Here is a 22,815-nt window from a genome sequence, read left to right as displayed (position 1 = left end):
AAATAGAATGCTCATGGCATTAATCAATTATTAATTCAGTTATTATTTATTTTAATGATAAACATTGTATTAAAATAAATAAATAACTAGATACCTGGATAATAATATAATAATATTCACGATATATGCAATAAATAAATAATATAATTAGATAATTAATTAATTATAATTGTAATATTAAAATTTTTCATTTTATCACTCGGTTGTCTTGGTAAATTAGTAAAATCTTAGTTAAAAATAAAAATGTGAAGTCCTTTTGACTCGAAGTGATCGTTTACCTCAATGTTTATAAATTTATAATTTTAATATATTATACATTATAAATTTATAATTATATACTATATTATTTCTATAATTTGAGGTTAACGATCACTCCGAGTCAAAATCAGAATAAGAAAATCAAAAGATGTTTTTATTTATTTTATTATTTAAAAAAAAAATATCTTGTTTTTATTATTTCTATTTTGAGTCGGAGTGATCGTTAACCTCAAAGTTTTATTTATAATTAAGTGATAAAGTCGGAAAATTATATTATTCTTTTATTATTATTATGTAGTATATTATTATACATTATCATATTAATACAGTATATCATTATTATTACATATTATTGCAATATAACATAGTGTGTAAAATGTACTATATATTATGATTAAATGTATTATATAAAACTTTTATTTATTTCTGTTGTTTAATTTTTGATTTCATTTGCATATTATATAATTGTACCTAAATATACACGTATTTAACTTTATAAATAACATTCAGTTATTGAATATAAATAATAAATTTAATTAATTTATTTAATTCAATTAAATTTATTTATTTATTTAATTTATTTACTTTATTGTACTATGTATGTATGTATATACATATATATATATATATATATATAATTGTAATGACGATGAAGAAGCAAAAATGAACTACAGTTAAGATCGAACCGGTTGCTCAATGTCGACCGAGTCACTCCTTGTGCAGTGCAGTAACCGTTCGAGGACACGTTCGGAATAATCTGCATTTGTGTAAGTTCTGTTTCTACGTAAACATTTTCTGACGTACAAATACGTAAATCGACATACGTTCTTGGCTACTTTTACTTTCTTGGCGCTCCAAGAGATCCACGAGAGCATGACCACTTCAGACTTTAACTCAAAACCTGTTCCGTTCAAAATATATATGTATATATATATATAAATAAAGCGACTGACAATTTTCTGTTTTTAAAAAGAAAGTGAATAGTTTCTCCCAAAGTTGTGACAATTAAAGAAAAATATTAATAATAACGCCTTTTGTAATTTTTATTCTAATTTTTTCCAAGTTTGCAATAGCATTCTGCTAATTTTTTGCAAAATTGATTTATTTTAATTTGTAAGCCCTACTGTAATTGAAATAGTGAAACTTATTTTAATTAGTAAAAATATTTACTTATTTCTGTATTTATTCTGTACTCATTTATTCATTTTTACTCTTTATTTATATATTCATTTATCTATTTCTGAATTAATTCATTTATATATTTTCTTATTTTCTTCTGGCCTTTATTTATTTATTTATATGTGAAATTAATAAATGAAAATTTCTCAGCACTTGGTAGTATTTGCAATCTAAGTAATTAAAAATTAAAATTGCTACTCTTTAACTGAATTATTATTGTCGATTGACTATTTTTGAAAAAGTGTAAAATAATTAATTGAAAACATTGAATATATATCAGTCGCATAATCAATCGAATTTGTGAAATGTAAATTTTTACTCTATAATCTTCATTACATTTCTAATATTTTTTTTTGTAAACTTACCCCTAAAACTTTGTACCTTATTTCCAAAATTTTCTTCTAAAATCATTATTATAATCTAATTATTAAAATAAAATTACTGAAATCACGGTAGGAAAGAAAGTATGACTCCTCTTTTAAAAAACTAATAAATCAATATAACTCCTAAATGAGATATAAAATTGAATTTTAAGAAATGCATTAAAATTATGAACACGAGCAATAATAGCTCGTGTCAATAAACTGCTGAGAGTAGTGTGTTAATTATATACATACGTATAATTAACAATAAAGTAATTAGGAAATTGTTACAATATTTGTGTACATCCTAAAAGATCTCTTTTGTTTACAAACAGGCTTGATAATCATATTACTCACGATTTCATTCGATGGGAAAGTTAACTTGCTCAAAAGAAAGTAAAAAGTTGCGAGCTGAGAGTCACTGTCTAGTAGTGTGTAATAGTTTCGATTGAAAGGAGGTTACGGAGTGACTGAACTTTGGCTTTGATTGTGTGCGTTAGTCGCGCACTCGCATTTCACAAATACTACATTACAAACACAAATGCAGAAACACTCACACACACAGAGAAACGATGAGCTCTATATTGTTAGTTTCCGTTTAAACCGCGAGTGTCACCACTCTTCACGATTCACGATTCAACTTTGTTATTTCAATTATTTTCAATCAATTATTAACTAATTTTAATTCGATTCAATAAATTTTTTAATTTTCAATTTTTCCATGAAGTTTTACTGTAATGCAATTAATTAGTAATTAATTTTAATCAATTTCATATAAAATTTCAATTAATTTCATTTACTTTTCACAAATTGAAAAAAATTATTTATTAGTTTCAATTAATTATCAGCGAATTCATTTCAATCAACTTCTTCCAATATATAATAGCCATTAATTTATACTAATTTCCATACAAAATTGACATCAATTTTAATCAATTCTTCCTTAATTTCAATTATTTTATTCAGTTTTTAATTAACTTTAATTATCTTACGCTATATTTCAATCAATTATTAGTTTATTTTAATTCATTTTCACTAATTATTACAATTAACTTCCCTTACTGTCTATTAATTTCAATCAATTCTTACTTGATTACATTTTATTTCAAGCAATCTTTAATTAACTTTAAATATATTCTATTAATTTTAATCAATTATTAATTTTCTTCAAATAATTTACAGTAATTGACTATAATTTCCATTCGTTTTCATCATTTTCAATTAATTTCCATTAATTTTATCAATTTTAATTAATTTCCAATAGTTGACATTAATTCCTATTCACTTCCATTATCACTTTCAATTCATTTTCATTAATTAAAATTGATTTCAAATTATTTCAATTAATTTTCAATAGTTGACATTAATTTCTATTCATTTTGGTCAATTTCAATTAATTTTCAGTAATTGAAATTATTAATTCCTATTCATTTTCATCATTTTCAATTAATTTCTATTAAGTTTAAACAATTTCAATTAATTTCCAATAACTTCAATTAACTTCAATTAATTTTCATTAATTTTAGTCAATTTCAATTAAAATCCGTTCATTTTTGTCAATTTCAATTAATTTCCATCGTTTTTAGTAAATTTCAATTAATTTTCATTGATTTTTGTTAATTTTAAATACTTTCAAATTTTTTCGAATTAATTTTAATAAATTGACATTGATTTCAATTAATTTATATAATTTATTAACTAACTTTGATTAATTTACTTTATATATATATTAAATTTAGTTAATTTCAATCGATTTTTATTTAATTTTATGCAAGTTTAATTAATCTTTAATTAACATTAAACATTTTCAATTAGTTTCAATCAATTATTATTAATTCATTACCTACAATTAATTCATATTAATTGATGTTCATTTCTTTTCATTAATATATTATTTTTCATCAAATGCAATCAATTCCTTATCAAATTTAATTTTTTTTAATATTTGCCATAAATATAAATTAATTATTAGTTAGGTTGATTCAATTATTTCCCAATTCATTTCAATTAATTAATTTACACTAGTTTTACTTAATTCAAATTTCAATTAATCTCAATTACTTTTCATTAATTTTAATTAATTAAAATTAATTTTGATTATATTTAATTAAATTCAATAAATTGAGATTAACTTTAATTAATTTTTATAATTTATTGACTAATTTTGATTAATTAATTTTGTTAGAAAAGTTCAAGTAATTTCCATTTATTTGAATCAATTAATTTTCAATTAATTTCCATTAATTTTAATTGATTTAAATTTATTTCTATTAATTTAAGTCGATTTGAATTAATTTCTATTAATTTAAGTCAATCTCAATTAATTTCTATTAATTTTAGTCAATTTCCATTCATTTTAATTGCTTTCAATTAATTTTTATTAATTAAAAATATCTATTTGCGGTATTTATAAAAATGCCAATGGGGAGATTTTGAAATATTTGTTTCGAATTTTTCATTAATTACACATATTTGTCCTTTCAATTAGTGAATTCACTTTTCTGGAATTATATTCTTTTTCTTTCTTTCTTTCTTTGTCACGGTTCATTCACTTTTTTTATAATAAAAGTTGTGGACAAAAGTAAAAAGTATATTGGCCCGGAACAACTTTCACGTCGTAAATTCATTTTGATGATAGGGAGCCCATGGAATTTAAAAGTCGCCAAAAGAAAGCGAAATTATTCGACTGCCAACAGAGAGTCTCGTAGGTCACACAAAGTAGCGCCATTACGTAACAAAATTTTACAATAAGGAAATTCACAATCTCCCGGCACAATTCCTTTTCCTTCAAATCATAACAATATAACGCCAAAGTAATCACTGCGAGAATTTCCTTTTCCGATTATAAAGTTTGTTTAATAAAAGCAGAAAAATTTATCAAAATCATTTTTAATTTTGATTTTAACAAAAAAAAAAATTTTAAAAACTGAATTTTTAAATATGTCCCTTATGTTATAATATGTATATATTATTAAGTATTAATAAATGATGGTAAATGAATTTATTAAATTAATTAATTTACTAAATGAATTTATTTTGCATTTTAATAAATAGTAATTTTTGAATATTTAAATAGCAAAAAATTTATCGCTCATTTGAAAGGTGTTATTTTGTAAAAGAAAAAAAAATTTACCTTTGAAATTTCCCGCTTGTGATGTGAAGTTGGCTTGTAATAAAAATCAATATTTCTGAAGTAAATATTAATTTTTGTTAATACAATTCTAATGACAATTATAATTTTTAAGAAATATTGTCTCAATGAAGAATTTAGTTCAATTTCGTTTCCTTTCTTTCAAAATTTTCTGATCGATTTGAAATTCACTTTGGAAAAAAAGACATTGATTTTATATTCGAGGGTGAAAATTGACGAGTAGGTAACTTCCGTACCGAGTCAGACAGACTCACAGCAAGGTTTCCCCAAGTAGTAGATGGCAGTACAAGTCAGACAGTGCTTCAATGAATGGTGGAAGTTCACTTCCTAACCGACAGTCACTTTCGACCTTCTACCGACATCTCTCGATTGTTTTACGAACAGTCGATAATTATAAACAATCCAACAGGTGGTTCTTACTCAACATTAATATAATTTCTATAAAAAATCATTTTTTTTACTCACATACACTTTTTCCATTCAAAGTATAAAGCTCAATATCTAAAGACTCACCTGAAACAGAAAAAAATTATTGTTATTAATATAAAATAATTATTATTATAATCTTAAATTTTTACAAAACGAAAATAAATATTTTTTCACTTCATATAAAAAATAATATTTGTTTTTAAAATAATTTTTTCATTACACTTCGAACAGTTTTTTTCTTTTTTTCAATATTAAAATAATAATTTTCCTAATTAGTAATTATATAAATAATGATTCTTTCATATAAAAAAATAGTTAAGATTTCTTTCCGGGTCAAAATAAGTGAAACCGGCCACTTGAAAAATTTTTGTCCCCGAATTGAAAGTTATCTATGGTTTTTGATAGATATATGAGTAAACTTTTACCCGCTAAAATATTTTTCAAAAATTTTATTTATTTTGAAAGTTATCAGGTGTTAAACTTTTAGGTTACTTTTTATTCTTTTCATTATTACTCCGAAACGAATGAAGATAATTTCAATTTTTTTTTTGGAAATTAAAGCTAAAAGTCTGTAGTTTAAAGTGCAACTGAAAAAATTGCTGTATAATAAAAATTTTTAATTGTTATTAACAATTATTTTAAACAATTGCGATTTAAAGTATGTTCTCAATGTCGGAAAAAAATCAAACTATACTCATGTGATGCGCAAAACTCTAACGAGTAAATTAAAAAAAAAAAAAGTGAGTAACCTCTAAAATTACAGAAGTTATGCATATTTTTCTGACGACGCGCGGGAATTAACTGATTCGCAAACTCTCGAGCGCGCGGGAATACGCCCGCGCCCGCGCCCGCCGCACTGCTCACACTTGTGTTTTCAAACAATTTATGTTTACAGAGAAGGAGAAGTAATTAAAATATTATTTTCTTACTGAATAGTTTATTAATATTTTTACTTTTGGAGTAATTATATACATAAAAACCATTTTGTATGTACTCATAAACTGCTTTGCAGTTTTTATGCTTTGATAAAAAACTTTTTTCGTGGGTCTGATATTCTTGAATCGTACAAAAATCGAAATCGATATTGTTTGTGTAGAATTTCATCAAAAAATTTTTTAAATAATTGGATTTCTAAATAAAATAATTGAATCATTTGTCACTTCTCCAAAATTCAATTTTTATTAGTGTTTTAACTGAAATTTCTTCTATAAATTCGCTATTTTTAATAATTTATTATTTCTTAAAACTGTATTCCCATAAAGAATTTTATTAACAAATTTTTAAATAATTGAATTCTTTGAACGAGTTTTAATAAAATGTTTAAGAATAATTATTATTCTTAAACATTTTATTTATTTATTTATTATTATTATTATTATTATTATTATTATTTATTATTATTATTTTTTTTTTATTTATTATTTTATTTATTTATTTATTTTTATTTTTATTTTTTGTTTTATTTTTTTTTAATAATAATTATTCTTAAACATTTTATTAAAACTCGTTCAAAGAATTCAATTATTTAAAAATTTGTTAATAAAATTCTTTATGGGAATACAGTTTTAAGAAATAATAAATTATTAAAAATAGCGAATTTATAGAAGAAATTTCAGTTAAAACACTAATAAAAATTGAATTTTGGAGAAGTGACAAATGATTCAATTATTTTATTTAGAAATCCAATTATTTAAAAAATTTTTTGATGAAATTCTACACAAACAATATCGATTTCGATTTTTGTACGATTCAAGAATATCAGACCCACGAAAAAAGTTTTTTATCAAAGCATAAAAACTGCAAAGCAGTTTATGAGTACATACAAAATGGTTTTTATGTATATAATTACTCCAAAAGTAAAAATATTAATAAACTATTCAGTAAGAAAATAATATTTTAATTACTTCTCCTTCTCTGTAAACATAAATTGTTTGAAAACACAAGTGTGAGCAGTGCGGCGGGCGCGGGCGCGGGCGTATTCCCGCGCGCTCGAGAGTTTGCGAATCAGTTAATTCCCGCGCGTCGTCAGAAAAATATGCATAACTTCTGTAATTTTAGAGGTTACTCACTTTTTTTTTTTTTAATTTACTCGTTAGAGTTTTGCGCATCACATGAGTATAGTTTGATTTTTTTCCGACATTGAGAACATACTTTAAATCGCAATTGTTTAAAATAATTGTTAATAACAATTAAAAATTTTTATTATACAGCAATTTTTTCAGTTGCACTTTAAACTACAGACTTTTAGCTTTAATTTCCAAAAAAAAAATTGAAATTATCTTCATTCGTTTCGGAGTAATAATGAAAAGAATAAAAAGTAACCTAAAAGTTTAACACCTGATAACTTTCAAAATAAATAAAATTTTTGAAAAATATTTTAGCGGGTAAAAGTTTACTCATATATCTATCAAAAACCATAGATAACTTTCAATTCGGGGACAAAAATTTTTCAAGTGGCCGGTTTCACTTATTTTGACCCTTCCATTTAATTAAACAGAAAAATTAAGAAAAAATAGACAAACATTTTTTTTAATAACTAAATATTCCGATTAAATAATATGTTAGTTATTTAATAAGTTATTAATTTCTGTATATTATTGATTCAAAAATTCAGGTAAAAGACGAAATATCTTTATAAAAATTCACTTAAAAAATTTTTTCTTATACAAATTTTTCTAATTTTTAAATAGAAAAATTTTCAAATGCAAAAACTTTATTATAAAAACTTTGCCTTCAAAAGCAACGAGTTTATTTCAAATAGCGACAGTTTTAACTGAAAGAACTAAAAATTTCGCTAAAGTAGTGAAATTTTTACACACTAAAAAAAAAGTTTTACTTTCAGCCTGTTTTCGAGGCTGAATTTAAGGTGTAAACGGAGTCAGCCCCATTAAACAAGGACAGACTTATGTGAAATACATGGGCTGAATTTAAGGTGTAAACGGAGTCAGACTTTTTTTTTCCTGTGTAGCTGTGCTACAATTTTAAAATTAAAAAAATAAAATTTGTAGCTGTTTAACAAATTTAGATTTAGAATGGGACAAAATGACTGTAAAATGAAAAACAGTATGTAAATAAATAATATTCCCAGGAAGCAATGTATATAAAAATTAATGTACTTCTTCTCCTAGCGTCACGTTGTGGTTTTTGGACCACAACTTCATGAAGTTGCTTTGCAAAATTACGACCCAGTGAAATAGCACCATTCACTCGATAATAACCGTTGATTATGATGGAGTAATTTCGATGTTTACCGTCTCCCTTATTTTTACCATTTTGAGAAATATTTTTTGAAAAACAAAATTTACTTTATTCAAAGGTAACTTTTTAATACGAAATATTAACTTAAAAAAACAAATAAATAAAAATAAAGAAATAAAAACATTTTATATTTTAAATCCAAAACAAAGAAAAATTAAGATTCTCAAAGAAAAAAAAAATTCAATTCTCATAATAAATTTTATCAACAAATTTTTCAATTTCTTTTGACGAATTTTAATAAAATTGTTACGAATAATTACATTTTTCGAGGAATTCGATTTAAAGTGTATTAAAAATAATTTAAATTCTGCGATGAGTTTTATTACTTATGAAAATAAATGAATTCATAAAAAAAATTTATTTCTTATGAAAATAATTGAATTTCTGTAAAAAATTTTATTATTTATGAAAATAATTGAATTATTGCGAAGAAATTTATAAAAAAATGGTGCAAATAACTGAATTCTTGTGAACTTTTTATTATTTATGAAAATAATTCATTGTTTGCGTGCAAATTTATTAAATTTTTTTTTTAAATAATTGAATTCTTTTGGGAAATTTTCTTAAAATAGTTAATTATGAAAATCATTGAATTGAAGAAATTTTTTTAAATAATTAAAAACTTTGCAAAGAATTGTATTGAAATTTTTGAATTCTTTCAAGAAATTTTATGAAAATTATATGAAAAATAATTGAATTCCTGCGAAAAATTTTATTAAGTGTTTGGAATAATTGAATTCTCGAAAAATTTTTTTTCGAACAATTTAATTAAAATGGTATTGTGTAAAATTTTATTAAAATTTATTTTAAAAAAATTGAATTCTTTTGGGAAATTTTATTAAAATATGCAGATATTGAAAATCATTGAATTGGGGGATATTTTTGAGAATAATTAAAATTTTTACAAGAATTTTATTAAAATTTTTGAAAATAATTAAATTTTGAAAAAGAATTTTATTATTTATAAAGATCATTGAAATTTTTGTGAGAATTTGAATTTCTGCAATCATTTGTTACTTCTCCAAAAATCAATTTTTTTAGTGTTTTTATTAAAATTCTAAATATATTCTATTAATTTTAATCAATTATTAATTTCGTTCAATTAATTTACAGTAATTGTCTATAATTTCTGTTCGTTTTCAAATGATTTTCATTAATTTTAATTGATTTCAATTAATTTCAATTAATTTCCAATAATTTACATTAATTTCTATTCATTTTCGTCAATTTCAATTAATTCCCAGTAATTGAAATTAATTCCTATTCATTTTTATCATTTTCAATTAATTTCTATTAAGTTTAAATAATTTCAATTAATTTCCAATAACTTCAATTAACTTTAATTAATTTTCATTAATTTTAGTCAATTTTAATTAATTTCTATTAATTTTAGTCAATTTCAATTAATTTTCATTAACTTTAGTCAATTTTAGTTAATTTACATTGATTTTTGTTAATTTTAATTACTTTCAATTTTTTTCAAATTAATTTTAATAAACTGACATTGATTTCAATTAATTTATATAATTTATTAACAAATTTTTATTAATTTACTTTATATAAATAAGTTCGGATGATTCCACAAATTTTAATAAATTCTCAATTAAATTTAGTTAATTTGAATCGATTTTTATTTCATTTTATGCAAGTTTAATTAAACATTTTCAATTAATTTAAATAAATTATTATTAATTCATTACAATTAATTCACACTAATTTATATATTATTTTTCATGAAATGCAATCAATTCCTTATCAGATTTAATTTTTTTATTATTTGCCATAAATATAAATTAATTATTAGTTAGGTTGATTCAATTATTTCCCAATTTATTTCAATTAATTAATTTACTCTAGTTTTATTTAATTCCAATTTCAATTAATCTTAATTACTTTTCATTAATTTTAATCAATTAAAATTAATTTTGATTATATTTAATTAATGTTAATAAATTAAAATATGGTAAAAAATTAAATTAATTTCATCCTTGACCAATTTTAGTTTTTCCTGATTTTTGCCTAAATTTCCTCACCTGTGGCAACCCTGTTGATTTAATCAATAACAAAACAAGTAATTTGTTTAATTTTGAATCAATTAAATTTAATCTGATCCAAATAAATTATTTTTTCAGAGCAGGTGAACCCTTTGAGAAATTCGCACCCAAACGAATCAAAATTTATTTCGAGAGGGAAAAAATTGCTTATCGATGATTAGGGCAAACACCCTGTCACCACACTTGAAAATGAACTTGAGTCTGGAGTTTCTCCCGAGAGTGCAAAGGGTTACTGACCGGCCGTCCACCCCATGCATTTATATAGTTACAGACGCTGGCCTACGTGCAGAAGTTCAAGTTGCAAACGCCATACACACATCTACTTGACTTGAAATAAATGCACGATATATACACTATATAACGCAATGTAACACTATCATCTTCGTGACAGTGTACTCGATGCAGGCATAATAAGAGAGGGGATTATGTGCACACACAAGAATATGTGTGACACGCACTCTCTGAATCTACTTAGAAGGAGTTTACACCGTAAGCCTTAAATATAAGCCTCCGCGCGCATAAACGGATATACCTCCATGAGGATATACTTGCGCCTGCGCGAACACGTGGTCAAGGCAAACTCTTTCACAACACAGCTGCAGGCAAACACTTTGCGCAGACGCAAGTATATCCTCATGGAGGCATATCCGTTTATGCTCGCGGAGGCTTATATTTAAGGCTTACGGTGTAAACTCCTTCTTAGTCTAGGTTAGGGACGCGATCATAAATTTAATATAAAGTCCCATTCGCCTCTTCGAGACGTATTATGTAGGCGGCGAAACTCGTTCGTCTGTCCACACAACGATATGACTAACAACCCCGAAGGAACGTCAAATAAGAAACTTCAACAAGTTCAATGATATATCGCGCAAAAAAAAGGAATATTACTGATTGGATGTACAATATCCTCTTATGAATTATTGCTACCTTTTTTCCTTTTTATTTTCAAAAAGGGAAATTATTTATTTCTATTGAACACAAATCACCAATGTACAATATATTGGTGATTATTGTACGCTGGAGGATTATTCCTATATATAGGAATAATCCCTAATAATAATCTCATCATAAATTTTCTGTCACATTTTAATTTAAATCCACGGTGGAAAATAAATTTATTTCATTCAAATAATATTTTTCTATTGTCAAATAAATCTTTACTTGAATCGACTAATTTTTATTTAAGGATTCATGACACTCTGAAAATTAAACTTTTATTGAAGAGTTCATAACACTGAAAATGAAACTATTTTCAAATTAATGAAATTCACAAGAAATTACTATTTATTAAATTAATAAATAGTAATGGCCACAGGTCAGCGAAATCAGGGAATTCAGCAAAAAGTCAGGAAAAGTAGAAATGGTCAGGGAAAAGTTAGGGATTTTTATTAAAGTACTGAAAAAATTTTAATTTTTGAGAAGTTACAAATGATTGCAGAAATTCAATTATTTTTAAAAGTAATAAAATTCTCCGCAGAAATTCAATTATATGTTCAAAAATGTTTAAAAATTCTTGTCAAAATTTCAATTATCTTTAAAGATAATAAAATTCTCCGCAGAAATTCAATTATATGTTTAAAAATGTTTAAAAATTCTTGTCAAAATTTCAATTATCTTTAAAGATAATAAAATTCTTCTCCAAAATTCAATTATTTTCAAAAATGTTAATAATATTCTTGGTAAAATTTCAAAGATTCTTAAAAATTTTTTCTCAATTCGATGATTTTCAATATCTAGGGTAGAGTGGGGTAAAAAAGCCACATTTTTACTTTTGATGCTGTAAAATCTGTATTTAAAATTTTTTTCTCAAATTTCCAATTGTTATTGAAAGTTTAGTTATTAAGCTTGAAAATTCTTGACGGAAATATTTTTTATCTCATGAAAGGACTAAGTTATAAGAGTTTTACGAAAGCACTGCAAGTGGCTTTTTTGCACCACCTGGTGGGGTGAAAAAGCCACCCTACGATTTTAGCAAAACACGTTATCAATTTAGGTATTTTTATATTTTTCCTTTATTTACATGACAAATAGTCTTATTTGAAAAATATTTCAATAATAATTATGAAAGAGTTTTTAGCAAGCAAAATTGAAAATTATATTAAGTTTACCTGTTTTCGATTTGCACTGCCAATTTTTCGTACCTTTTTTAGAAGTTCTCTTTAAGTTTCACCACAGATAACATATTTCGTTGCAACCGTTTATTCATTGTTTATTTTTTAAATGCACTTTGAACTACTTTTTCGTCGTGTTTAATTTATTTTATTAAATAAACACGAGAAATTTTGTAAAATAAGAAGGTTAGTTTAAATAGAAAACAAGTGAATTTCACAAAATATTCAATGGATTTTTTGCCCTGGCTTTTTTACACCCAAGACCAGTTATTAGAAAAAGCAAAAATAAATTGTTAATTCAGTTCAATTTCTAAAAATTAACATTGTATACGTTTTCGGTATACTTTTCTCCTTATGTACAAACATTTACTTTTACTATTCGTTCACTTAATCAGATTGTAATATGTTTGAAAAGTTCACCAAAATGTTTTCAAAAAAGCAACAAAAAATTAAAATTACAAGAAAAACAATATTAATCTAGGTACAACATTCAAATTAGATTCAAAAGTTGCGTATTACCTAATAGTATTTATATTCTAAACAGCTGATAAATCGGCTTAATAGTTTTTAAATAAAACTCAAATGGCTTTTTTACACCATGGCTTTTTTACCCCACTCTACCCTACTATTTTAATAAAATTTTTCAAAAGAATTCAATTATTTAAAACAAATTTTGATAAAATTTTTTATAAATTTCATCGCAATAATTCAATTATTCTTATAAATAATAAAATTTTTGACAGAAATTCAATTATTTTCATAAATAAGAAAACTCATAGAATTTCAATTATTTTTAATACAATGTAAATCGAATTCCTCAAAAAATGTATTTATTTGTAACAATTTTATTAAAATTCGTCAAAAGAATTCAATTATTTAAAAATTTGTTGGTAAAATTCGTTATGAAAATTGAATTTTAAGAAAAATTCAATTATTTAATAAATTGTTACTTTTCTATTTAAATAATTGGATTTTCGTAGAAATTTCTAATAAAAATTGATTTAAAAATGAATTTCAGTTAAAATTTTAGATAATAATTGAATATTAAGAGCATTATATCCTAAATTTTTTTAAATATTTGAATTTTGGAAAGGTTTCAAATTAAAATCTTTGAAAATTTGAATTTTCCATACTTTTAACTTTTTAATTTTCCATACTGAGAATTCTGTAGAATTAATTTTTTTCAAAAAGTTAAATTGATTTTTTTTTAAATTATTTCAAGTTTTTATTTTGAAATATTTAATTTTAAGACTTTCCGAAAAATCGAAATTTCGTAAAATTGAATTGTAAACAAATGGATTTGAAAATTCTTAAAGAACTTTTTCAAAAATAATTTAAAATAATTGATAATTGAATTCTTTCGAAGAATTTTAATAAAATTTTCGAAAATAATTACATTTTTCTAAGAATTTACTTAAAATTCTATTAAAAATATAATTGAAATCCTGTGAAGAATTTTATTGTTTATGAAAATAATTGAATTCTTGCAGCGAATTCTATTATATTTTTTTTAAATAATTGGATTCTTTTGAGAAATTTTATTAACATAGTAGATTTTGAAAATATTTGAATTTCAGAGAAGAATTTAATTATTTGTGAAATGTAATTGAATTAAGCAAAAATTTTTGAAAATAATTCCATTTTTCTAAGAATTTTTTTTAAATTGTACACGGAAAAACTTTTTTCAAGAGTTATTACGAAACTTATTCAAGAATAAGTTGAACCGAGAGTTGAACGTAGGGTTTGATTTTGAAAAGTTGGTCCTGAAGTTAGCGTCGAATACTATATTATTTCGGGTTTTTAGAGGTTAAAATGTCATATTAAAAATAATTGAAATCCTATGAAAAATGTTATTATTTATAAAAGTAATTGAATTCTTACAACGAATTTTTATTACATTCTTTTTTAATAATAATTGAAATCTTCTGAAGTATTTTATTGTTTATGAAAATAATTGAATTCTTGCAACGATTTTTATTAGATTTTTTTAAATAATTGAAATCCTTTAAAGAACTTTATTGGACATGAAAATAATTGAATTCTTACAACGAATTTTATTACATTTTTTAAAATAATTTAATTCATGTAAAAAATGTTATTACTTGTAAAAATAATTGAATTCTTGCAGAGGATTTTATTAAAATTTTTGTAAATATAATTTAATTTTTTTTTTGAAAAATTTTATGGAAATATAAATTATTATAAGTTGTTAAATTTCATAAAGATTTGAATTTTAATTTTTTTTGAAATCTTAATGTCTATAGGAGAATAATAATGAATAAATATTTTTAAAAAACTATTCATGTTACTGAATAATTTTACAATTAAAGAAATTTGCAAATAAATTTAACAGAACATTTTTTTGAGTATCTAATTATTTTTAGAGTGAATCAGAATATTCTCTTGGGTCAAGGAAAAAGTCAAAATTTTGTCTGCAAGTCAGAAAAAAAAACAAAATTAAATTTGTGTGGCAAACCCTGTTAATTATTACTATTTACTATACTTATTACTATTTATTATACTTATTACTATTATACTACTTATTCCTAAAATTTACCAAATCAAAAGCAAAAAGTCAGTTACTAATTCAAATTAGTAAACATTTTTACAATTTCAAATTCAGAGTGTATTATTTTTTAAATTTATTTTTCATTTGAATGAAATTAATTTTCTCTTCACAGTAGGGTACTCTATTTTTCGTCTTGTTTTATTAATAAGAAAGGTATATTAAAAGAGTATAGAGACGAGTAATAATTGAGAATAAAGAAGTGGAGGAGGAATTTACAATCATGTGAATGTTATTGGAATATCAGTCAAAGAATTTGACCTTGGAAGAAAATCTCATAAAAGTCAAAAAGGGGAATTTCGATCGATAGGTGAATGAAAAAGGGCGTTTCTTTCTATTTGTTCTTTCAGCGGAGCCCTCATGACATATCATTATATCTACCAATGCAAAAGGAGTAGAGATGAACATTTCTCATCAGGGATGAGCAAAAAAAAAAAGACCCCAATACTATATCCCTTTAGTGTCATTCCCTATTCCGTCACTGATTTTGTTAACTAAATATTTTTCATTTCCACCAGTAATGAATTTTATTAGCCAACCCTTTGAGAATTAGTGTTGCTTTCAGGCAACATGAACATTTTTTTTTGTTAACTGATGCATAACTTTTTTGATTTTTATGACTGAATATTGAAACAATAGTGTATACTGTTAGTAAAAATTACTATTAATTCAAATTAGTAAAAATTTCTACTATCGCAGTATTTGTAACGTTCCAAAACGACCACATATTACTATTTCTACTATTAGTATGAATTTGCTCTCAAAAACAAATAGTAGTGATACTATTTATTATTGAATCGTTTTTACTATAATTATTACTATTTGGTACTGAATCGCTTTCAATATATTATTATTACTATTTACTATTGAATCGCTTTTATTATTATACTATTTGGTACTGAATTGCTAATACTTTCACAATTACTTTTATTATTTTTACTATTATTCAGTACCAAATTGTATAATAATAGCGATTCAATAGTAAATAGTAATAATAATATTAAAAGCGATTCAGTACCAAATATTATTAATAATTTGTGATTTTTGTTTAAAAAAAAAAGTATTAATAATTGTAGTAAAAACGATTCAATAGTAAATAGTAATAGTGATAGTAAAAGCGATTTAGTACCAAATAGTAATAATAAAATCGATTCAATAGTAAATAGTAATAGTGAAAGTAATTTAGTACTGAATAGTAATAGTGATAATAAAATCAACTCAGTACCAAAAAGTAATAATAAAAGCGATTCTATAATAAATAGTAATAGTGATATTACAAGCGATGCAGTACCAAATAGTGATAATGATAGTAAAAGCGATTCAATACCAAATAGTAATAAGGGCAATAAAAGTGACCCAATAACAAATAGTAATAATGAAAATAAAAGAAACTAAATAATAATTATAATAATAAAGAAAAAAGTGATGATTTGTCTCGATGTTTAGGAATCGATTATATAGTGAGGATGTAGAACCCGGAAGCGGGCCACCAGGTTCGCTGAGAGAAGTGAGAGTACATAATATATATCAGAAGATCCCTTTTCTCCTCGCACACCCTCTCCTCATCTCGTCCTCTCTCTTTCTCTCTCACACATTCATGTTGCTGAACCTCCCCCACTTTCTCAACGCAACGCTACTCTGAAGACCTTCACCGCGTTAGCCTTCACCGAGCTCGCTGAATTCCGGGATTTAGAGTAAACTATATATCATGTCCGAGGGTTTTTTTTCCATTGTGGGGGTGCAAAAAAGGCCCGACACTATAATTGCTCTTCTATTTTTTTTTCACTTCGGAATTTTCCTCTCTTTGAAAAATTCAAAAAATATTCTCACCATCTTTCCTCTCTTTAAAGTCGACAATCGTCTTTTTCAATTTTTAATTTCTTTTCTCTATTTCAGAGTCTTTTTTTCTATTCAAATTGAAAATTGCTACATTGTTCATCAGTAGGGGATTAAATTTCCATTTTGTTAACTTTTTGTTAACAATTTACTATCTCTTTTTGTTAATATTGATAACATTTTGTTATAACAAGTTACCAACTTTATGCTAGCATCATTATTTTATATTATAAGAATATTGTTACTGTAACTTCTTCAAAATTATTTGCATAATTTCAATTCCATTATTATTTTCAAAAATTTTTAACTTCAATTTTACTTTATATCAATTATTTTTAATAATTAAAAAAAAAAGTTCTTTGGCAAATTTTCAAATCCATTTGTTTACAATATTCAATTTCTCGAAATTTCAATTATTTCTAAATTCTTTAATTAAATGCATATTAGAAAACAAAAACTTTAAATAATTTTAAAAAAATTAATTTCAAAATTCAATTTTTTCTAGAAATTCACGCTATATTACTTTTAATATTCAATTATAATCTAAAATTTTAACTGAAATTCATTTTTATAAAATGAAAATCAATTTTTATTAGAAAATTCTACGAGAATTCAATTATTTAAATGCAAAAGTAAATAATTTATTGAATAATTGAATGTTTCTCAAAATTCAATTCTCATAAAGAATTTTATTAACAAATTTTTCAATAATTGAATTTTTTTGTCGAATTTTATTAAAACTTGCATGAACATAATTACTTTTTTCAAGGAATTCAATTATAATTGTATGAAAAATAATTGAAACGCTGCGATCAGTTTTATTATTAGTAAAAATAATTGAATCCTTAAGAAGAATTTCATTACTCTTGAAAATAATTGAATTTCTGCAATAATTTGTAACTTCTCTAAAATAAAATTTTTTTTAGTGTTTTTAACAAAAATTCTTCTATAAATCCATTATTTTTAATAATTTTTCAAAAAGTTCTTTAAGAATTTTCAAATTTATTCGTTTACAATTCAATTTTACAAAATTTCAATTATTCGGAAATTCTGCAATTAAATATTTATTGAAAAATAAGAACTTGAAATAATTTCAATAAAAATCTTATTAAACTTTTAAAAAGAATTAATTCTACATAATTGTTTGTCAAAAATATGAAGAATTAAGAATTTCAATGATTTTAATTTGAAACTTTTTCAAAATTCAATTATTTCTAAAAATCCTCGTTATAATGCTTTTAATATTTAATTATAATCTAAAATTTTAACTGAAATTCATTTTTAAAACTATTTTTTATTAGAAAATTCTACTAGAATTCAATTATTTAAATACAAAAATAGATAATTTATTAATTTTATGTTCCTTGAAATTAAATTCTCATAAAAAATGTTATCGACAAATTTTAATAAAATTTTTAAGAATAATTAAATTTTTCGAGGAATTTGATTAAAATTGCATTAAAAATAATTGAAATTATGCAATGAGTTTTATTATTTATGAGAATGATTGAATTCCTAAAAGAATTTTATTATTTATAAAAAATAATTGAATCCCTGTAAAAAAGTTATTATTTATGAAAATAATTGAATTATTGCGAAGAAATTTTTTAACAAAATTCGTAAATAATTGAATTCCCGTAAAAAATTTTATTATTTATGAAAATAATTTAATGATTGCGTAGAATTTTATTCAAATTTTTTTTAATAATTGAATTCTTTTGGTAAATTTTATTGTAATAGTAGGTATTGAAAATAATTGAATTTTTGACAAGAATTTAATTAAAATTTTAGAAAATAATTTAATTTTGGAGAAGAATTTTATTATTTATAAAAAGAATTGAAATTTTGAGGAGAATTTTTAAAAATTTTTGAACACAATTGAATTTAGTAACTATGTTACTAACTTAATAGTAAGTACCTTTTATAGTAAATATTAATAGTAGTAACCATTAACCAGTACCATGAAAGCATTGACGACAAGTAACGACAAGTACCATTGATTTTGAATACCATTAAAGTGAAAAGTATGATGTGGTTTATTGCAACTACTATTGATTGTAGCACATTTTTATTTAAAAGTCAGTAAAAATTTCAAGTAATATTGGTTATAACTACAATCAAATGTTGAAGGTATCATTTATTTCAACTACCATTGATTGTAACAGCTTTTTAAGCAGAAATCAGTGAAAATCAGTGAAAATTAACAGAAATATCATTAATTAAATATTACCATATAATTACCAATTACCATTAATTAAATATCACTAGAATCGTTTACAATTATCATTAACCGAACATCATTTAATTTTACCATAACACCACGAACCAAACTTGATTTAATTTTTTCCTTCGCGAATAGTTGTTGATTTGTTTACAATACAAGTAAACACGAGAAAATTGAAAAAAAAAATTTCTTGGAAATTTTCGAAAAATCATCTATATTTAGAGGAAAAGAATTGATATCCAGGAAACGTGTGTTATTGTTAATATCGCTTAAAGAAAATAAATTTGTATAATTTGTGACCGTGACAGTAACCTCGCTTCCTGGGGATGCGGGAGTTCAAGGCGAATGTCGTTCAACGAAGTTCAGGAGGAGAGATTTTCGAAGCACGTGCCGTTTCGTTTCCAAGGTAACGACGACCTTGTCCCGCGCAACCATCCCCCATCATCCATTTATCCATAAAAAATATTTCCTGTATTGGTATTTCAAAATCAGACGCGTGTTAAGTGACAACTTTTTTTTTCTTCGTTTTTACTTCTTAGAGATGTCTGACAACATTTAGGGTTATACTACTTATTCTCCATTATACTGAATATATATATATTTCCTCGCTTATTCCCATCACTCTTTCTTGTTTATTACGAAAAAAACGTGATTCACTTTTGCATAACATTCATGAGAATTGAATTTTGAGAAACATTCAATTATTCAATAAATTATTTGCTTTTGCATTTAAATAATTGAATTCTCGTAGAATTTTTGAAAATAATAATGGAATTGAAATTAAGAAATTAAATTTTCAATTTTAAATTAACTTTTTATTGTATGTGTGATGGAAATAACTTTCTGAATTTTTTAGACCGAAAAACGAAGTTTTTTTTGGTAATATTCAGTCGATAATATTAAATAACTAAATAACATTAAAAATACTGAATAATAATATTAAGAATACTACTAAATTTTTAATGTCCAAAGTTGATTGTAAACAATAAGATTATAAACGCAATAAGTTTAAAATAAAAATATCAAAAATGGAAATAATTAAGAATAAAAATAAATTTGAACTAAAAATATAATCAAACACAAAACTACAATGAAATAAAAATTAAAAGAATATTCAACTAAAGGACTTTTAATAAAAACATATTTATTTGAGATTTTTATTTTTATTTTCATATCAATTGAATTGTATTTTTTATTAATTTTTTTTTATTCTTAATTCATTTTTGAGTTTAAAAAGTATAAATTTTTTTATAAGAAAAAATGACACTTAATTAGAGATAAGTTAATGAACAATAAATATTTAATTAGTAATTAAATGATGATAATTAAGTAAGTAATATTGATTATTGTTAATGATACATTACTGAAGTAATTATTATTTATAATTAATAATAATGATTATTATAGTTTAATGATATTTTCGTATTTTGAAATATTTTCATAAAAAAATGTAGAGATTTTATTAAATCAAATAAGTATTATAATTCAATAATTTTGAAAATAAACAGTAATAATTATTAAATAATTACAACTTTCTTTTTAATCTATAAAAATTTTCTCAAAACTTATTTATATCATTCTTGGAGTAAAAAAGTCATTTAACGCTGAAAATTAATTAATTTCTGTAAATTTTTAGTTTGATCCACTCGAAAAATTCTTATGCTTGCGCATTAATTTTACTTTCTCTAAAATTTTGAACGTTCAAATGAACGAAATACTCTTTTGTATTCCATTATTTATAAAAAAATTTCTAAACCTAAAACGATAAATACTTGAATTGAAAATTTATTTCGCGAAAAAGGAATTTTTTAATTAAGCAAAAAAAATATTTTGTAATAAACTTCAAATTAAAAGAAGTAATAAAGAATATCGTCGTTCGAAACTTTTTAGAGATAATCATGATCCTAAAGTTCTGAACGTTCAAATGAACGAAATTTATTTATTTCTTCTTTAATTTAAATATTTATTACAATAATTTTTTGTTGATATGAAGAAAATTGAATTATAAAGTTTCTAAGTGTAAAATTTAAGTTTTTAATTTTTATTGCGAACAGTAATTTATAAAAATATTTCTAATAAAAAGTGTTTCGTTCATTTGAACGTTCAAAACTTGTGGATCATAGATAATCTTCCATGAACAAAAAGTTTTGAACGTTCAAATGAACGAAATATTTTTTGTTAAAAATATTTTCATAGATTATTGATTACAATTCAAATTAAAAACTCAAATTTTACATTTAGAAACATTATAATTAATTTGCTTAATAGTGACGCAAAGTATAGTAATAAAAATTTAATTTGAAGAAGAAATAAATAAATTTCGTTCATTTGAACGTTCAAAACTTTAACCTCCTATCTTCCTGAAGTTTTTTAACGTTCAAGTGAATGGAATTTTTTTAAAAATATTTTTAAAAATTACTAATATAAAAAAAAAAATTTAATTCCTTTCATGTTTTATATAAAGTTCAAATAAACGACGATATTTTTTTACTATTTTTAATTTGTGTTTTTTAAGAAAACGAAAATTATTTAATTTTACTTATTATTTAATTTTATTAAACATTTTCAAATTTAAAAATTAATCTTTTTAGTAATAAAAATAATTTTCGTTTTCCTAAAAAAGACAAATTAAAAGAAGTAAAAAAATATCGTCGTTTATTTGAACGTTCGAAACATTTAATTAGGAATATTAGGGTCATTAATTTTTAGGGATAAAAAAATATTATTGTCTCAAATATTATACTTAGTTTGTTTTTGATTTAATATTTGTTACTTAAAATTGTTTAATTAAAAACGTTGGTGAAGTTCACAAAGTTTTTAATCAACAAAATTTAGAGGAACAATATTTTTCCTTCAAATTTTTATTTAAAAAATAATTGTTTACAATATTTTCCAGACAACAATTCAAGAAATAAAAATTTGCAAAAAGAAAATAAATGTTTTTAGAGTAAAAAGTATTTTTTTTCTTCCGATCGTTATGAACTTTACCCACGTCATTAAAAACAATTAATAATAAATGACGAATCAAATAATAATAATAATAATAAATTTATCGCCAATGATGTTAAATATTTTTCTTCTCGAAATCAGAAAATTTCCAATCTGAAAAATCAGTATTTGAAAATCCTGATAAAAATTCGGAAGAGAGGGAGACTTTCTATAAAAACATTTTCCATCGAAGAGTGTAAATATTGTTTTAGAAAAAATAAAAAAAAAAAGAAGAAACAAAAATGTAAGTATGAGAGAATGTAATAAAAACCGGTCATAGGATATGTTCAAGGTTGTGTGCATCATCCCCTTTCGACAAGGGTCACCCCTCAAGTGGAAGCCCTTGGGTTTTGCGAAAAGTAAGGGTATTTTCATTTTCCTCTCCACCCCTAAATTTCG

At 23.0% G+C, this 22,815-nt stretch overlaps 1 protein-coding gene across 3 annotated transcripts in view; it reads right to left on the bottom strand.

Annotated features, from left to right (window-relative positions):
* Window positions 1-22,815, bottom strand: part of LOC122502720 (uncharacterized proline-rich protein-like) — a 148,622-nt gene that overhangs the window by 54,235 nt on the left and 71,572 nt on the right. Inside the window, exon 2 of one of the 3 annotated variants that reach the window (XM_043612890.1) lies at window positions 5,067-5,463. The exons of the other annotated variants lie outside the window; for them this stretch is intronic. Within the exon in view, the coding sequence (XP_043468825.1) occupies window positions 5,408-5,463 (56 nt within the window). The 3' untranslated portion in view covers window positions 5,067-5,407. Of the gene's footprint in view, window positions 1-5,066; window positions 5,464-22,815 lie in introns of those variants that run through there. 3 annotated transcript variants of the gene reach the window in all.

This window comes from Leptopilina heterotoma, unplaced genomic scaffold (assembly GCF_015476425.1).
Source record: "Leptopilina heterotoma isolate Lh14 unplaced genomic scaffold, ASM1547642v1 Lhet_237, whole genome shotgun sequence".
Lineage (NCBI taxonomy): Eukaryota > Metazoa > Arthropoda > Insecta > Hymenoptera > Figitidae > Leptopilina > Leptopilina heterotoma.
The sequence above is the reverse complement of the archived record's forward strand: the minus strand, read 5'-3'. Positions and strand labels throughout refer to the sequence as shown.